Source organism: Chinchilla lanigera, unplaced genomic scaffold (genome assembly GCF_000276665.1).
Source record: "Chinchilla lanigera isolate Chin_1 unplaced genomic scaffold, ChiLan1.0 scaffold00095, whole genome shotgun sequence".
Lineage (NCBI taxonomy): Eukaryota > Metazoa > Chordata > Mammalia > Rodentia > Chinchillidae > Chinchilla > Chinchilla lanigera.
In genome coordinates, this window is record NW_004955496.1 from 1,122,306 (window position 1) to 1,140,810 (window position 18,505).

The 18,505-nt window shown below is 39.4% G+C and overlaps 1 protein-coding gene across 8 annotated transcripts in view; it reads left to right on the top strand.

Annotated features, from left to right (window-relative positions):
* The window catches only part of Col25a1 (collagen, type XXV, alpha 1), a 415,634-nt gene that overhangs the window by 282,832 nt on the left and 114,297 nt on the right, over nucleotides 1-18,505 (top strand). For 6 of the 8 annotated variants that reach the window (XM_013505431.1, XM_013505433.1, XM_013505434.1 and 3 more), the window contains exons 8-9: nucleotides 15,682-15,753; nucleotides 16,460-16,567. In XM_013505431.1, coding sequence (XP_013360885.1) covers nucleotides 15,682-15,753; nucleotides 16,460-16,567 — 180 coding nt within the window. Of the gene's footprint in view, nucleotides 1-14,924; nucleotides 14,985-15,681; nucleotides 15,754-16,459; nucleotides 16,568-18,505 lie in introns of all 8 variants that reach the window. The other 2 variants (XM_013505432.1, XM_013505435.1) reach the window with 1 other exon arrangement.

Sequence of the window (18,505 nt, forward strand, 5' to 3'; positions counted from 1 at the left end):
AAATTAATGCTTGGTAGTTTTATATCAAGATTCTAATATAATTTATGCTATCTTTAAGATTTTCTTTATTATATAAATGATAAAATAACAATTTTTGAAAAGTCATATATAGATTCAGCTAGCAATTAAGTAACATCCAAATAGTGTTTTAAAAGATATATTTTAGTGCTTTAATTATATATGTTTAGATTGGAAACCTCGCAGACTTTGAAGGATAGAACCTGAGTGACTGCTTTAAAGAGAAATGTGGCCCTACATTTCAGAATTTCCTGTAGGTTTTCTTTCTTTAACAATATATGTTTATTACCTAAGATGATACAGCTTAGATATCTAAATAGATCACAGCTGAAGTTTTTGGTTATTTAGAACCCTAATACTAATTTAGTTTCATGGTTTCTTGTTGGAGTCAAATAGTTATTTATAATACTAGTGACTATACTTCTAAAAAAGTTCTATTTTAACGCATTATACACGTTTGCCGGGATTTTGTTATTGTGGTTCTACATTTGGATTAATGGAAACATCTTCCCTTACAAACACTTCTAACAAAATTGCTGTATTTTTTTAACCAATAATAAACAAGTTCATGATTTGTTTGGAATCATGCTTTACAGCAACATTAGCAAATCTGGATCAGTAATACATGACCCTTTTTTTCCCCCTAGGTCCTCTTTGACATAAAAGTAAATAGAAACTTAATTTCTCTGAACCCACCAAGTTCAAACTTTGAGGGGCTAGTCCAAAGGCTTTGGAAAAAAGATGGCACACAAAGCATCCTTTAAGATAGATTATATTTGCATGTATGGGAAAGAATTTCCTGTGTTTTTAACTGTTGAGTAATATAGGAATTGCAATCTAGCTTTTATTAGAATTAAAACATTGTCAGTGCCAGAAAGCGTTTCTAGATAAATCCTGCTTGTCCTATTTTAACAGCATAGTGAAAGAGAAAGATGATATGAATAAGAGAAATTCAGCTGCTGCTCTGTCAAACTGTCTCATACAGCTGCAAAATAAACCTAAGTTACATCCAGCCAATCAGTAACCAATCCCCAGAAGGTATCCTGAGTTTACAGTTCCTGGGGCCTACTCAGACACCTCTGGTGGGGAGCTTGCTTTTTTACCACGCAGATAATTCTCAATAGGTGCAGCCCTGAATATCACAGAGTGCTGTGAGCATTCCTTTGGCTGATCTTATTGCTCCTGTGTTTGAGTCAACACTCGCTGTCTTCTACTTCTGGTATATTTAGTGTGAGTCCTTATGAACTGATGTCTCTTCCTTAAGACAGTCTGTGAGTGTATAGAAGCCCTGCCACTTAAAGTTGGAATGAACCCAAAGCGTTTCTAGTCCCAAACCCCCAAGGTGAGATCCTTCAAGAAGCTGTGGCCCAGCAGAACCCCAGTGCACCCTCTGTTGGTGGGGTTGATGCTTTGTGCTTTACATTCGATTTTAAGTCTGTTTAAAATACCTGTCTCATAACCTGTTTCCTTTTCTCCGGCTCCATCCTTGACTCCTGTATTCTTCCTATGACAGTTTATGCCCTTTCACATTCTGATTCTTCTTTGTGCATGTTCTTATATGAATATATCCTCCTCAAAAGCTAAATGCTCAGAAATTAAGCCCTTTATTCCAGGTGTAGTCTGACAGAGTAAAGTAGTGTATTAACAATTATTTATATTTAATACACCTGGAATTAGATTAGCTTTAAACAGCATAGCATAGACTAGTATATAATTTTATTGTCACTCTAGATTTTAAGTTTTTTTTTTTACTGTTATAAATGTATAGTTCCTCAATTGTACACAGGATAGCTCCTTTATTGAATCGCCATATTGTTCCTTTAATTCCCATGTAATTAGTAGACTATCATTTTGTCCTTTTGAGATCCCACTGCATACAGATTCTGCAGTCCACTAAATATTAGCTCTCCTCTCCTCCCCACTTTCTGGAGCTCTGTGATAAAGAAATAGAGAAATGAATGAAGCACATAAAGACCAAACATTCCCACGCCACATATGTTAGAGAGCCAACCTGATGCATCGATACATATGTTGAATGGATCAGGACTGAGGTCACGAATTTTGTGATTAGCAAACACTCTCACATGAGTAATTGTCCAGCCAGGTATAAGTCCACTGTTTTTATTGTTTTCAGATCAGATTTCTGAATTTTGTAGCTAAGGACAGTATAAGAAACCTTGACAGAACTTTTGCTGAAATCCAGTTACACATGTGCATCATCTACTAATAATCCTTTGTTTAAAAAGGCAATGAATATAATACTTTTAAATTAGGATTCTTTGATAAATTTTCACAATCTTTTTAATCATTTATTCTAGTATTAGAAACATAGATGGAACTTATGTCTGTTTGTAGGATCTACTTTTTTTTCTTTCACTACTTCTCCCACTTTTCACAAAGATAGAAAATGACCTGAATTGTTGAAGAACTTTTTTGGTAAAAGTTCATGATTTGGAAAGTCATTTCTTTAGCCCAAGTTACACTTAGATTCCCAAAGTATCTACTTTTCTTCCTGATGAATACTACCCACATTAGTAGTGATCTTTAATGCAACTAGCTATATGTTTTTCTGTTTGACAGAGCACTGGAAACTAAATAGGAAATAGCTGCTGTTACTTTATTCTATAAACTATTGATGATTATTAGTTGATTAGAAAAACAAGCCTACTCTTTCATTGCTTTTCTGTTTCTGATTCTTATTGGCATGTGCTTGTGATACATAATAGTTGCATTCATCTTGGGGAGATTAGTAAAATGTTCCTTTTGCTGCCTGTAGAATTTCTCCCAAAACTGCTTCTGACACAGATGATAACATTCTGTGCCAACTCTTCTATATTAACCCCTGGTTTAACCTTCACTTCCTTATTCCTTTCTTTTTTTATACCTAATTAGATGGTTACAGTGAAAGAAGTCTTTCGAAGAATAAGAGTGGAAGAGTAGTCTCTCTGACCTGTTAATTCACAAATCAGATAATGATACCTTGAAGAAGTCAATTCCGACATCTCCTTTAGGAATATTTCTTTCATAGTCAAATTAGTTGCGTGGCTTTTTCCACATTAACTTCTCCAATGTTTTGGAAGTCAAGATATATGGTCAATTGTACAATTACGATTTATGAGTCCTCACCTCAGCTGAATGTGATGTTAAGAAGCTTCATGTTAAATGATAAGCTTCATGTTAAATGATTATTCTCCTCTTGTTCCAAAATTGCCAGTATCCCATGTCACCCACAGAGAATGGTTGACAGTGGCTTATGTCAAAATAAGCAATTGAGTTTCAGTCATGACATGATAGGCACAGATCTCGTAATTTTTTAGTCACATATGGGAGTCATCAGAGTTGTAGCTGATGAAGTGATATAACTTGTACCTTATCTAAGTCCCCCAGATACCACCTGGTTTTTAAAACATAAACTTTGTTTCTTACGGGTACTGAAATTGGAGACCCATCTAAGAAAAAAAAAAAAAAACTAAGATCTATAAAATACATCTGTATTTTGTAAATCAGGCTGTTGCTTTTAAATCTTTTAAAACATCAGAGAAAGTTTTTTCTTTACTACATATGCTTTCAAACATCAAACACTGTCATTCAATTTTTATTTATTGGTAAACAAACGTAGTATTTGCTAACTTGAAAGATATAGACAGATAGATAGATAGATAAATAGATAGTCTTTATGAGACAGGGTCTCACTATGCAGTTCAGGCTGACCTGGAGCTCCCCTTGTAGCCTAGGTTGATCTCGCACTTGTGACAATCCTCCTGCCTCAGCCTCCTGAGTGCTGGGATTTCACGTGTGTGCCACCACACCTGGCTGAAAGATTATATTTTGAATTCATGAAATCATAGGAAGAAAAAATGTAGCTTCGGTTATATATGAGCAAGTTTCTTTGATAAACAGAACGTTAAGTACATTTAAATAGAGAACTGACCTTATTAAAAATCATACACAAGGCTTACTTTGAACCATAATTTTCAGTAACTTTCTAAGATGGTTAACTCTTGACATATTTTGGCTTCTGTATTATCTAGGTATTTGAAATATAAATACATAAAAATAATTAGAGGTAAAAATATTACTACTGTAGGACTGGGATATAGCCCAGTGGCACAAGGGCCTGCCTGGCAAGCGCAAAGTCCTGAGTTCAATTCCTGGAGCAAAAAAAAAAAATATATATATATATATATATATATATATATATATATATACATATAAATTGTAGTTATTTTAAGTAAGTTTTGTGAGCAAATATATTATTTTTAAAAATTCAACCATATACATTATAGTATATGATGTTCAATTCAATATAAAAATGTACTGCATTTCATTCCATGACAACATCATCAGCCACAACCATGAAATTAAACCCAAGAAGTAGAAATGTCATGTTATGACTTCTAATACCCATATCATTGTAAAGTTTAGGTTGAACTTCATAGAAGTCGGGAAACTGTTCTGAGATTCCCAAAGAAACCAGGCTTCTCACATAGATTACAACAGCATCTTCAAGAGCTCAAATCAGGGGCCTCCTCCTAAACAAATCCATTGCTACCAGCATGTGAGACTTGCTCTCTCTCTCTCTCTCTCTCTCTCTGTCTTTTTTTTCTTTCTTTTTTCTTGTCTTTTTGAGACAAGGTCTCACTGTGCAGTTCAGGTTGGCCTTGAACTCACTTTGTAGCCCAGGCTGGCCTGGAACCCACAGCAATCCTCCTGCCTCGGCCTCCTGAGAGCTGGGACTACAGGTGTGCGCCACCATGCCCAGCAAGACTTGCTTTCTCAAAGAGGAATTACACCTGTTCTGCTCTTCTTCCTCCTAGAAATACTGCATAACAACCCTATTTTAACATTTTGACGACTTAGGAATCAGGGCTCTGTAGTACAGTGTGGCACTGATGGAATGAGAACTCGTAACCCTTTATTCTGTTGTTGATGCTAAGGAGCGAGGTATTACCTTTCCAAGGCAGAGCATTTCTCCAGTTGCTTGGTGATCATTTAACATTCAAAAACACAAGAGTACAGACCTTTTCCTGATGGTCTGTGTCCAAATCTTGCCCTCAGATATATTTTAGTTTGGACTATAAAATTTTAATTTAAATTTGAATCAGCAACTGGTATTTAAACTTAAAATCCCTGGTACTTGACCTTTTTATTAAGTTGGGTTTCTGGTTTCTTCATGAATCTGGTAAAGATGTAGTACCGCTCTTCTGCCTTCATCTGCGGCAAAAACCAACAGAGTAGTTTTCTTTTCAGCCCAGCCTCTACCCTCCCATTCAGCCTAGTCCTCTCACTTCTTCTTGCCTTAAACCTGCTTCTTTCTGTGAATTATCTGCTGCATCCTTACGGCTATCAGTGTGTACCCCAGTACGCATGAGTGACATCAAAGGTAATTACAGGGCTTCAGGCATACCCTGACTTATAGAATTTGTATTATAAAACCTGCATTTTTAAGAGTATCTTCAAACTGTAGACTCTAGTTTATTCTTGTGTAATTAAACAAATTCTATGAAAATGTTATAAAATGAGGAGGACAACTAAAGGAGAATATTAGAGAATGGTACCAGATTCACTGGTGGAGAAAGTACCTACGATAGGACTACCCAAAGCAAAATTACTCTCTGGTGACTTCACCAAGTATCCCGTTTGCTGCTAGGATCTCTCTTGAAAAGTTCAAGTACCCTAAAGGCTATTAAGCATTTACTGTGAGATAAACTATAAGAAAAGTGGTGAGCTTTCCAGGCAGAGAAGGAAGTGAAGGATGATCACCTGTCCATCGTAGCTGAATCTCCACGGAGTCTTGACTGCTTTTTTATCTACCCATTCTGCTAGAACAAGAAAAGAGACTACCATCCACAGTGCACATGCCCAAATTCAACCTAATCCCATGCAAGGGAACTTTAGCCTACACCATTAAGCTACAACACTTAACTGAATTTTTGGGGATCAACAAGGCACTTTAGCTTTCTCGCTCCACATGAAAACTGAGAAGTTGAGCTTTTCTCGTGGGCAACTGGAGTTGCCTATTTTCCCTTCAGTATCCAGTGCTTTGACAGCTAATGAACCCCCTGTGTTGATGAACCCCCTCTTCTCTGACCCATGCTCTACCTCCTCTGCCAGACGCATGTTCCTTTCAGAGAATGCATGTGTTCATTCAAGTTGAGTTTGTCTGGGCAACCTCAGCTGAGGGTACGTTGGGTTCTATGGAAACATCAGTGCAAAATATTATTGTATTGTGTGCTACTGTGATGTCCTGTCATGTTAGAAGGAAGATTTCATGAGAACTAAATACCTATTATTGGAAGGTCTCAACTCATAAACTTATATTTCAAATGCATTTTGGATGAAATTTAGAGGGGGCCAAGTTAAAGTTTGTTTTTGGATTTTTTAAAAAAGAGATTTAAGCGAATTATGATGCAGTGTTTGGTGATCAAATGGATATTCCAAACAAGACCTTTGGAGAGGGTTTTTTATTTCATAAAAGAACAAAATTTTCATGGGTTTCCTTTTTCATTTATGCTAATTATATGCTAATTATAAATGAGCTTATTTGTAAGAACAATTAATTAAAAGATAAGTGCCAGATAACAGTTGATCCAGCTAGTTCTGATAGATATATAATGTCAAAATACAAAGTAATGTACCTTTACCAGGCAGGCTCTGTGCTGCTGAGCTATATCCTTAGCCTAGTAATGTATCTTTAACTGCTAAAAACTTTTATAAACTGTATCATTCATATAGCCATATACTGAGGCTAGAGTACTTCCAGACCTACCAATATTGACAAATTCTTTGTCTTAAATCTAAAACTTAGTGCTTTTTCTGTAATCATTCATCCTGCTAAAGGGCCCATTCTCATCCACTTTGGACCAGGTTCACTATCATATCTTGGAGCCGTGCTTGAGAATTTAGTTTTCTAGGAATTAGGAAGTTAACCTTGCTCAGACACTGACGGCATGCTGTGTAACAGCCTCCCAGAGGCCAAGGCACTCTTGTTATGCCATCAAATTTTGCAGTGGGACACGTGCAGAGTCACACTACAAAGGGTTATCAGGGACAGAAATAGCCTCACATCTGTTCATGTAAGTTTTTATCACCATATATGTTTGCGAGAAACTTAAAGATGACTTAAATTTATGAAAAAATATTTTCTTCTCCAAGACTTTGGATTTGGGGATAGCAGATAAGAAATCACAAGCTGGCTCTTATTTCGTAAAGTCCTCCAGACTTAGCTGGGGTTGTGTTTCTTAAGCCTGTAAGGGTGGCCCCTTCATTGTGTAGCAGTGTTCACGGCTGCCCAATGTTCCCCACCTTTAAGTATGTTTAAAGACTGTGGCATCTATGTCCTATTGATTTTTCCATGCTATTCCCTCAGAAATAGGTGCCTTAGCTCCAACTAGTGTTGGAGCTTAGAGTGCTTCATATTGGAATAGCTTCTTCCAGAGGCCTCAAGTCCACATACCACTTCAGCCATCATACTCCTATTCACCCTTCCTCACCCATTAAAAATTCCACCACTATGCAAGCCTCACTCCTTCTCCCAGACAAGAAGTGCTTAAGTGCTGCATGGCTGTCTAGCCAGAGCACAAATGTGGAAGATTTTCCATTTGGATTGATATTCATGAGATACTTCTTCCTTTCCACCAGACTTGAACCCCTACAACTCCTGTATTGCATTTGGTCTAAGACATGTATGCAGGACATGTTGGTACATCAAAGAATTCTTTTCATTGCTCTGCACTTCTGCAGGCATTCTACAGCCTAGAGCCATTGCCTGTATCCTAGCCTTGCCTGCTAGAGTCTGGGCCTCAAGGGCAAGTACCTGGAATACTAAATACCAAGTGTAGATCCAGTGCATCTTCAGAAAAGGAAAAGAGATTTTTGTTTGGTCCCAGGATTCATCCTGACAATCCTATCAGGAAGGAATAGTGTCAGTGCCCCCTGAGAAGTGGCCAGCCACCAAGGGTCTCATAGTCATCCATTCTGCAGGTCCCCACTTAAAGTCCCATCCTTGGAGATGTCCTCGTTGTCCACCTGACCTAGCTTAGGTCCCCTTTCCAGGTCCTCTTACAGTTTCAGTTTTGTTAATAGTCACCATCCATACTTTAGAGTTATGAATCTCAATCCAAAACTCAGAAAGAAACGTGGCTTGATTTTCTGTAATTACATGGTTTGTGAATCTGAGTCTCCACTCTTCTGAGCTGACCAAAATGGCAGACATCCAGTCCAGCAGACTCCTGGGGATTTCCACATTTCCCTCATCCTCTAGGGCTGTTTCATGATTGTGAGTCTTCAGTTCTCAGTCTACACGGTCTTCAGCAGAGGCTGCAGTGTGGCTTGACAGATCTGTGCACTCTTTCACTACAGTGCATCGTTGCTGCACTGCGGGGCATGAGTCTCCCGCGCTGCTCCTGTGCTCTGCCCTGGGCGGGCAAGGCTTTAGCAAGGCTTCCCCTAGGCCCATCATCCTTCCGGCCTTGCAGACATTTCTTGCTGGAGCTAGCCTGGCTCCCTGGGGCACTGCTGGGAAGTAGAACTGGAATCCTGCTCTTGAGGTGGCAGATCTTCTCCTCTGGCAGTTGATTGTCTTTCTAGATATTTTTGGTCTCTAGAAATGTTAGACAAGTTTTGTTTTCCACTCTGCCTCCCTGTGTCTAACCTGAGGAAATAAGGAAAAGGGTCACCTAAGAGCATGACTGAGAAAGGGAGGAGGGCAAGCAAATAGAAAAATAGAGGAGGAAAAATGCATGGGTGGGTGTATCAGAAGACACCTGCACCATTTGAAGTAGCTTGTTCAGTGTCTGTGTTTTTGCTTATGCTCAAAGCTGCATGAGGCCTGGGGTAAGGTCTATCTTGCTTATTTTTTCTAAGCAAAGGACTATAAAGTATGTACAGAAAATATAATAGTTAAACTGGTGGAGTATGGAGCTCCAAGGCAGTAGGAATATCCTGATCCTGATGTTTATTCATAGGAGGGCAAAACCCTTAAATTTTCTGTACCTCAGCTTTTCATGATTGATGTAAGGATTAACAGCACTATTATTTATAAGGCCCTTAGCACATAGGGACATATAAGGACACATAGGGACAGCTTCTCCTATAAGCTAAGCCTTATAAGGCCCTTACCTGGCCATAGTATCACATGAGTTTCAACTGCTATCATTACCATCATCATCATTATCATTGTCATTTATTATTTTAAACCCCTAAGACAAGATTGTTCTCTGGATGGTCATTTAGAAAGAACATTTCAGATCCAATCATAGCAAACTTTATAGAAATAACATAGTTGTGGTTTAGATATAAAATGTCCCCCAAAAGTCTTGTGTATTCAGAGGTGGAGCTTTTGGACAGTGATGGGCTCATGGGGCACTGGACTTATCGATGGATTACTCCATTGCTGAATTCACAGCTGAATTTGCTAGTAGGAGGTGGGGCCCAGGTGGAGGTGTGTGCCTGGGACATGACCAGGGAGGGTGTATTTTTGTCCTCAGATTTTCCACCCTCTGCTTCCTGGCTGCCATGGGATAAGCAGTTTTCCTGCACCATGCATGTCTGTCTTGGAGACAGCTGACCATGGACTGAACCCATGGGAAACTGTGAGCCAAATACAGCTGTGCTCCTTTAAGCTGTGGATGTTTGGTACTGTGTTCCAGGGGCAGAAAGTGACTAATATAAAAATTTTTACAAATTTTGTTTCATTCACCTTCCCAGACTACAAGGCTGTTTTGTTTTTCTCCCCATGTCTGCCCTTCTCTGGTTCCCTCAGGCCAGAATAACTCTTCAGGACTCCTACTTCTTTTCCTAGGGTTTCATCCTTTATTGATCTCTTAGCTGTATGTCATTAGGAAATACTTTTCAAAAACCCCAGGAAATCCTTAAAAGACAGTTTGAACCTCTTGCCCAATAAGTGTAGTTCAGACAATTTTTCTTATACTTTGCACTTGCCAGTGTTGGAATTTCTCTGCCATCTTTCTGCTCAGGCACATAGATATTTTGTAGTTTATCTTTACGTAGCATTTTAGTAGATGTGTGAGTATTTAATAACGTTCGTAGTATGTGAGTATTTAATAACATTTGCCAATACAGAAGTTGCATTATTCTGTCTTACATAATTTATGAAATTCACTTTTATCAAAAAGACATACCACAGTGACTAGAGTTAATAGTTATGATAGAAATAATAGAATGGGACTTAGAGTTTATATAAAATGTCTAGTTTTCTGAGCAACTTGAAAATATATCCAACCAAATAATAATTCTTTGCATAATTAATACTTCCATAGATCAATTTTTCCCATAATTTATAAATTCTGACTTTCACAGGGTTTTAATTCTCATGTTGTTTAGTGAAAGGATCATCTTAGCTACTTAGCCTCACACAACTGATTTTTCTCTTCAAACACAGAGATTCCACTATCTACTGAAATACAGAACAATTTAACAGCAATTTTTTTCTTTTAATGTCTTCTTTATTTAGCCTCCTAACAGTTTCTGCTGTTAAACTAAAGTGATTCTTTTACCTAAATGTTTTTTGTGCTCTGTTATGATATTTCTCCATCTGGTCTCTCTTTGCTAGAAATCATTTCATCAGCTTTCAGGAATATTTACTTTTATCCTGCAGACATGCCCACTGTAGTGGTTATGTTGTAATGCATGATATATTTTCAGCAAACAGAATCATGATCATGTGCATTATGGAAAAATATGAAGATTTTCATTTCTTAGCACAATGCATTGTTTTCTTCTAACATGATTTGCTGCTGAGGTACCTTGGCCCTTTGTAGTTAAAATATATGTTTGCCTTTTCTCCATACCTGGACAACCTGAGTTATACTCCCTTGTGCTTATTAATGAGCATCCATTTCCAGTGACCCTGGCCATTGTTGGCCTCTTCACTGTTGGTCATGTTTATACCTTCATGCAGCATAATTAATGAAGCAATAAAGAGGTCTGTGTCTGTCATCTTGAGTCATTTACCTACATATATTTATGAAAAAAGTTAACATTCCTCCTGTTTCTACAGCAGCTCCTTAGAATCCTCTTGGCAGTTGCCTCTTCCTCTGCCCATCCCCCCACTGTAAGTCTTCCCCAGGAGCCTATCCTACACCTTTTCTCTGGGTAGCTTCATGCAGCCATTTGACTCCTGATTTCACCTCTCCTCTTTCATGTGCTTATCCAACTGCTGCCTCTTCACCATCCTTGGACAGCTCAATCGGAGCAAATCCCTCACTGAATTCATCGTTGGTAGTATCACCTTCCTCTAGTGTCCCACTAGTGCCCTTCTGTGTTTTACACTGGTGACTGAGGACCAGCCTCTGCCCCTCATCTTCCCAGTGTTCTTAGCAAAATTACGAGTTCTGATAACTCTGCTCTAATAATGCTGGAAGCCCAGTTGGTCCCTCTGCTAGTTCTGGACTACAGTTCTACACAAAGACTGTTGAAGCAATATCCTTGCATCTCTGCAAGTTTGAGTCTTGCTGGACCAACCTTCAACACTTCTCTCACCTGGCTCAGGAAGTCTTCCCAGTATTGGGTGCACATTTAATTTTCTTTGTAGCCAATTTTGCCATCATAATACTTATCGCTTGGTATTGTTACTGCCTGTTTATTTTCCCCTATCTCACCACTGGATGTTAAACATTATGAACTTGGGATCCTGCTCGCCATTCAGTCCCCCTGGGGCTAACACAGCAAATGCCTCACAGAAGGCTCTAACAAATGCTTCTTACACATTGTTGAGTGTTAGTCAATTTTTAAGCTTGCTCATATTTTAAACTCTGAAACAAGTAAAAGAAAACTGTAAATTCATAAATTGCATAAAGGCAAAGTCTGGAATTAGAAGTTGAGAATTACATTTCTGGCTGTGTTATTGCCTTATTGAATACTGTTTTCTCACTATAATATAACTGTATAACACTCATCATTACTGAGCATACAGTAGAAATGACAATAACACCTTGGATTTATGGCCCCTAAATAGAAGCGGTTCTTATGAATTATTTATTTGCTCAACATCCCTTTGGGGTATATGTCACCTTTCTTTCCAAAAGGTAATGAAGCAGGATATAGCTCCCTTTGAATAATGAAAAATCCTAACTTTGAAATGGTTACCTATGACACCGTATCTCTGGAGGTTTTATGAAGTTCTTTTCAGCCTCTAAGCTCTTGGGCAAGAACGTGAGATGTATAAGTTAGTACATATTACATATTTGTACGTCTAGTTCCTTTAGAATTCAAAATATTTTGGGGTAAAATTATATGCAAATTATTTCAGTATTTCAGCTTCTTCTGGATCATTTCTCCATGTTTTTCAAGAGACACTTTTTTTCCCACACCCATTCCAACCATCTGTGTACCAGACAAGTTTTCTGAGATGTAAAACCACGTGAAATATGTTCATTGTATTTATTTAGAAAGGACTATGACTAATGATACTGAGGAAGGGGTTGAATAATTAATGGAAAAGTGAGTTCTCTATATGAATACCCTGGAAAGCCTAGCAGTTATAGCCAGGAAGCTGTGTACTAAAGATACATATTCAGCACTAGGCTTTTCAAACTAACTCCTGCAAGCAGTGTACAGAGTCTACCTGTGAGCTGGAGGTGGTCCCCATCAAATGATACTACTTTAAAAAGTGTGCAAATTTGTATTCTACCCCAGAATATATTGCTTTAGATTAAAATGTTTTAAAGTATTTACCATAAAAATTGACTTTTCAGGAAAATGTACCATGTTGATTATTGCCTTTAGCCATGCCCTGGGACACTGGTTTTACCCTTAGGGATACTTTTTCCCACTCTGAACAGCTCAGGGTATTAGGGTGTTACAGCCTAGACTTTTGTTGAAACTGAAATGAATCCTTTTGCCTGTTTTCTTTTTTCTTTGCTGCATGAAACCTACAAAGTCCTTTGTGAAATCTTTCAGGTGTCTCTGTAAGCAGCTAGTTGGTAGCATTTTCACAGGGCAACTGACTGGGAAATAAAGACCAGCATGGGTAGAGCTGGTCAGGTAGAGTTCCTATTCAGGGAAGAACTGTCTGAACTGAGAATTACAAATCCACCTCCCTTTTTAGATCTCATCCACATCAGAGCCCAACCAAGTGGGATGAAAATGAACAAAATATGTGTATATAAGAATCTGTCAAAATGGAACCCATTAATACAAAACCCAAAAAAGTTATAATAAAAGTTAATGTTTTTATTTGGGTGCACATTCGGAAAATATGTTGACACAGCAAGCTGGTCATGCTCAAATATAAGTGCAAGAAATGACTTATTTATACATTTAAATTTCAAAACATTTGTAATGCCTACCATGTTGCTGTGTTAAAAGGTTTTTAATTTAAAATTATTTTGTTAGATAATCATGTCTCAAGTGACATTATGATTTATCACCACTAATCAAGATTGTGATCCTCCGTAGACATCTTGTTTGTATCTGTTTTTGTTCTTTGTTACATAAATACGAGGTTTATATATAAAATTCGGACTGTGTAATATAGGGCTAATGAGTCACAGATGGAAAGATGCTGGCACTTTACCATCTAATAACATTTTAAACTCATATTCCATAGTAAAACAAAAGCAAATTGTACACATCTGTTTTCCAACTTGTAGTATTTCTGAGTTTGTCCAGAGTCTGTGTTTAGAAGACTTTTACTTAGAGAGAAGAGAAAGAGGGCATAGGTCACTTCAAAACTACACAGCCACTTAATAGCCTTATCAGTACAGATTTGGCAAAAGGGAGATGGTTTCCTCTGCATTGCTTCCTGAAAAATTGCAATGCTAAAGAACAAGAATGAAAGGCATTAGGGCTAAAAATGTCTTCATACGACAAACCTAACTTTATTGGCTCTCTTAAAAAGAAAAGCATGTCCCTAACATGGGGAAAAGTAAGAGGAAAAATACCCACAGAATGAATAAAATTAAAAACCTGGAAACCTGGGTTTTCCTAAAACTGTCCTCAAAATAGAACTGGGTGAGAAGAGGGGACATCCAGGGAGGGAGCCACAGACACTGGAGGCCGTTAATGTCTGTGCTTGTTGTTGATTTGTATGATAAACATGTTCTGTGTTTAGAAAAACATTGGAATGAAAGGCTCCGATTTCACATGCTGCTAGAAGAGAAATGCAGAATCAAGGCAGACTTTCACTCCTACCCAACTGATAACACCTGTAGGATAAATTAGTACCAGTTATTGAAATACAAGTCTCAAAATCTCCCTCCTCTCTTGTTCCTGGTTGAGAAGTTCCAAACCACTTTTCTGCCTTAAGGGGTCATGTGAACTGTCAAGTTCTTTTGGAAAGTTAAGTGACAGAAGTGATTACTGCAGAGTGTGACCATAAATCCCCGTCAGGTGAAATGAGCCTGTTAGAAGAAACCAGCTTCTCCCCGGCACTTTGTGGGAATTCCCGAAGCAAGGGGCCTTGAGAGTCATTGGAAGATTAGAAGGAGAATCTGGGTGATGTGTGTGGAAAGGCCATATTTTGGGAAGAATTTTGTTTATTCTGATCTAACAGTAGAAACAGGCCCACTGTCGGTGTCCACAAGATAATTAACACGTGTGTTTTATGTTGTGAGTTGTAAACAGAATATCCACAGTGTCTGCGGTGATCTCCATTTTGTACTAACATTTCTTGAAGAAAGTCACGTGTTCAGAGCAGCAAATTCTGCCCACCAGTGTGGGCACAGCCCCCACCGTGCCTGCCACAGGGGGACAGTGGCAGCGAGTTCTGTCTCTCCACCCCGTGCTTTAAGCAGTGGTAGGATTGCTCAGCTAGTTTACAGTGTGCCCAAGTCTCAGGCCAGGAGAGGCAGGTGTTAGTTGTGTGCTTGTTTTGTTTGTCCACCAGCAGACTGTCTGTGTGACGTTCTGTGTCGTGTTGTTTTGGTGCTGTGCTGTGTTCATAGGGCCTGCCAGGCTTCCCCACGGTCGCTGCCCTGCACAGTAATCAGATCCTCACCGTCAAGGTTTGTGGTTGGTCTCATGCCTGTGCAGTCAGAGCCCCGGTCAGCATAAGAGGGAGCAAGAACCATTCAACTGCCATGCCCAGCTCAGTTGCCTCCTCCAATCATGACATCAGACCACTGTCTAGGGCTGCGGGGACCTCACCTGCCTCAGCGAGGCCCCAGGGAGGATGCTGGCCTCCGGCTGCCAAGACCCCACTGGCACCGTGCCACACCTCCGGCTTTAGTTTCCATGCACTCTAATGCTCTGTGATATTTGCCAGCCCTTTAAGTAACTTGGAGGGCTCTGGACTGTGGGCATCCGTGGCACGGCAGTCGGGTTCATGCCACTTTATGCTGGTTGGCGAGTCTGACAGAAACAGAACTGGCACTGCATCTGCCAACTGTCTGCTCGGCGGGACACATAGGGTCATCCCAGCTCAACTGCTTCTGGGAATGGGACCAACACCCATGGCAAGATGATGGGGTACCAAAAGGATTCGTTTCTAATGAAAACTGGTCTCATTCTCGAATTTGAGGTTCCTAGTTCCTTCAGGAAAAACCAGCAGATCTGATTCAGACACAGTGCCAGTTCTGTTCTGTTCAATGGTTGCTATAATCTAATGTGTATGTCTTTATTTCTTTCTTGGGGCCTTCTGATGCCTATTCTTCAACTCTCTCACCTCTGAACTTCAACCTTTGACCTCACCTGACTGATCAGATGGTGTTTCCTAAAATCAATCATGGCTTTCTCTCTGCTGATCAGCAGCTCATTAAACGCCGCCTGATTAAGGTAGTGCTTCCTCTTGCTGGAATCTAATTTCTGCTTTACGTTCATTATTGCTCTGGGTACTGTTGCTTTACTGTTTGTTTCTTGTGGGTGGGTTGGGGTGGTGTGTGGGCATGGGGGTGGGGTGGGGTCTTTATATGTAAATATCTTAGAACAAATTTTTATTTGATGAGCTGCATTTGAAATGTATGTGAAAGTACTAAAATAAAAAGACATCAAAATTTTAAATTTTAAAAATCTTAAATTTGAAGCACTAACAGTTCTAATTTCAAATCTCTCTAGCTTTAGTTACTCATAAATTATTATGAAATCTGCCAGGAGCTTCTTTTACTTAATTTTGTTGGCTATGAAAGGTAAATATATTTGTTGAGCTACAGATGCAGCCATTTGTTAAGCAGTGAATAGAACTCGTGCCGTATGGGGGCAGATAAAGTTATACACAGTTTCCTACCGGGTTTGCAGCTAGCGCTAACACAGTGGCGGGCTGGCTTGGGCTGCTTTGGCTTTAATGGCATCTCAGCGCTTCCAAGCATGAATATTTATTTGCTCCCTGCTGGCAGGTAAATTGCCTACAGGCTTCCATTTCTGGTTGCTCTGGTTCCTCAGAGTGGTAACGTGGATTAGATAATGGGAATTCAAAGTGTTGAAAAGAAGACCTGGGTATTAACCTTTCCTGGTTATTGTTGGTCTGTCCCCTTCTCCACTGCAGGGTGACCAAGGGCAAGCAGGGCCTCCCGGACCCCCAGGCCCTCCAGGTCCCAGAGGGCCACCTGGGGACACCGGGAAGGACGGCCCCCGCGGGATGCCAGGAGTGCCTGTGAGTTGCTTTGGGATCCCATTGTTGTGGGCTTGAGAATCAGGATGGGGCAGGGTGGCAAGGGGCTGTGGAACCAAGGGATCATGTGAGCAGGGGGTGTGGAGAGCAGTGGGGCAGCAGGAGAGTCTCCAAGCATTGCAGGGCACTGCCAGCAGGGTGCCACTTTCCCTCCACCCCTGGAAGCCCATGCAAACCCCAGGGACCTGGACAGGTGAGCCCGACTTCTGGTCTGGGGACCCTTCCCACTTCTGCCTCTGGGTAGCCTCTTGCCTCAGGTTTAGGGGAATATACCTTTGGAAAAGGAAGTAGGAGACTGATAACAAATTGCAAAGCGTCCACAGCAAACACAGGGAAGTTTCATACTATTTATAAAGGCAATAAAGCTTCCTAATATTTAATTCCTTGTGCATAATTTGACCAAGAAGTAGCTAATAAAAACAGTAAAATTAGTGGTTAAAACATCAGTGGGTCTGATTTTAATAGCACTTGTCCTTAGTATATAATCCTTATTAATAGACGACAATGAAAGTGCTCTCAATTCTGAGCTACTGAGATAAATCTAGTGTCAATATACAGGACAGTGGGTAAATGGTTCAGTAGAGGCAACCCAGCAATTTTTCTGAGATAACCTTCTTAAAAGCCCCTTTCCCTCACTGGGATCTACTAGGAATTGACTCCTAAGAGAGGAAGAACCAGCTCTTCTTGCATGACTAGCTGTAGTTGGGAACGCTTTCTCTGAACCGCTGAGGTAGTGGTTTAATCCTAAAACTGCTTGTGTCTCAGCATTTCCCAGGGTGATACCCCCAAGGATAGAGGGCCTCACAGCTTTGGGGATATTTCAAGCATGTCCATTAATTGCTACTTGTTAGCGGCAAGCCTCTCTTTAAATAAGCTAGTTAAAAATATTCTGATGCTACAAAATTATTCAGATCATTGAGTATTATATACGATAACTGAAATCTAATTTAAAGTAGAAATTACTTTTAGGAAACAAAGAGAAAGGGAGTGTGACAAGCTAAACAATCAAAACTTATGCTATCCTTCACATGAATATAGTTTATTCATTTAAGAAGTAGAGATTTTTATGAAAAGAACAACTTAACTTTTTAAAAAGAGGTTCTATAAATATAATTTGAGCTTGATTTATGGTCTTTGAGTTAATTTGTACATGCTGGCATAACCACTAGAAGATATTTTATAAAAATTCATGGAGAAGGTCAGCAATAGCTGCATATAGCAGCACAGCAAGCATAAGTTTCCAGTAAAATAACTGCGGCCCAGGACTGTCATAATGTGACAATAAAACACGATAATCCCATTTTAACCTGAGTGTTAGAAAATGATAGTGGTATAAGAGATTTTTCTGTATGGATTTTAATTAAACAAGGTACTCTGTCCATTATCAGTTCATAAGGACCAAAGTTTGAAATCAATTCCTGCACATTTTACTATTTAATTCCTACCCTGAGAGCAGTTGTCTGTGTCCTACATAGGACACTCTTGAGTTCCTATAGAGGAGACACATCCGCCATTTTACATCACTATACAGAGGATGAAATCATGTCCTCAATGACAGCAAGCAGGGAAGTAGACTTGGTAGAGATGGGAGGGCACCTGTGAGGAGACCTGGGGTGGAGGGAGAGGAGGTCATGGTGCAAAAGGGACAGGACAGTGAGGAAGAGGCGAGGTGTCTATGGGCCGTTCCCTGATGACTGTCACTGTCACATTTGCAAAAGATACCCATAGAAATATATAAGTAGACTAACTTTATTAAAGCCTAAGATATTTATAAAATTTATTTCAAGAAAGGATAGCAGATCTCTTTAAATTCTGTAGCATTTCTGTTCTTTTATTTAACCTAAAAGAAGCGCTTATTTATGGGTTGTGGGGAGTATTAGCGAAAAGATAAAAATTGCTCACATTCTCCCTATTCTTTTT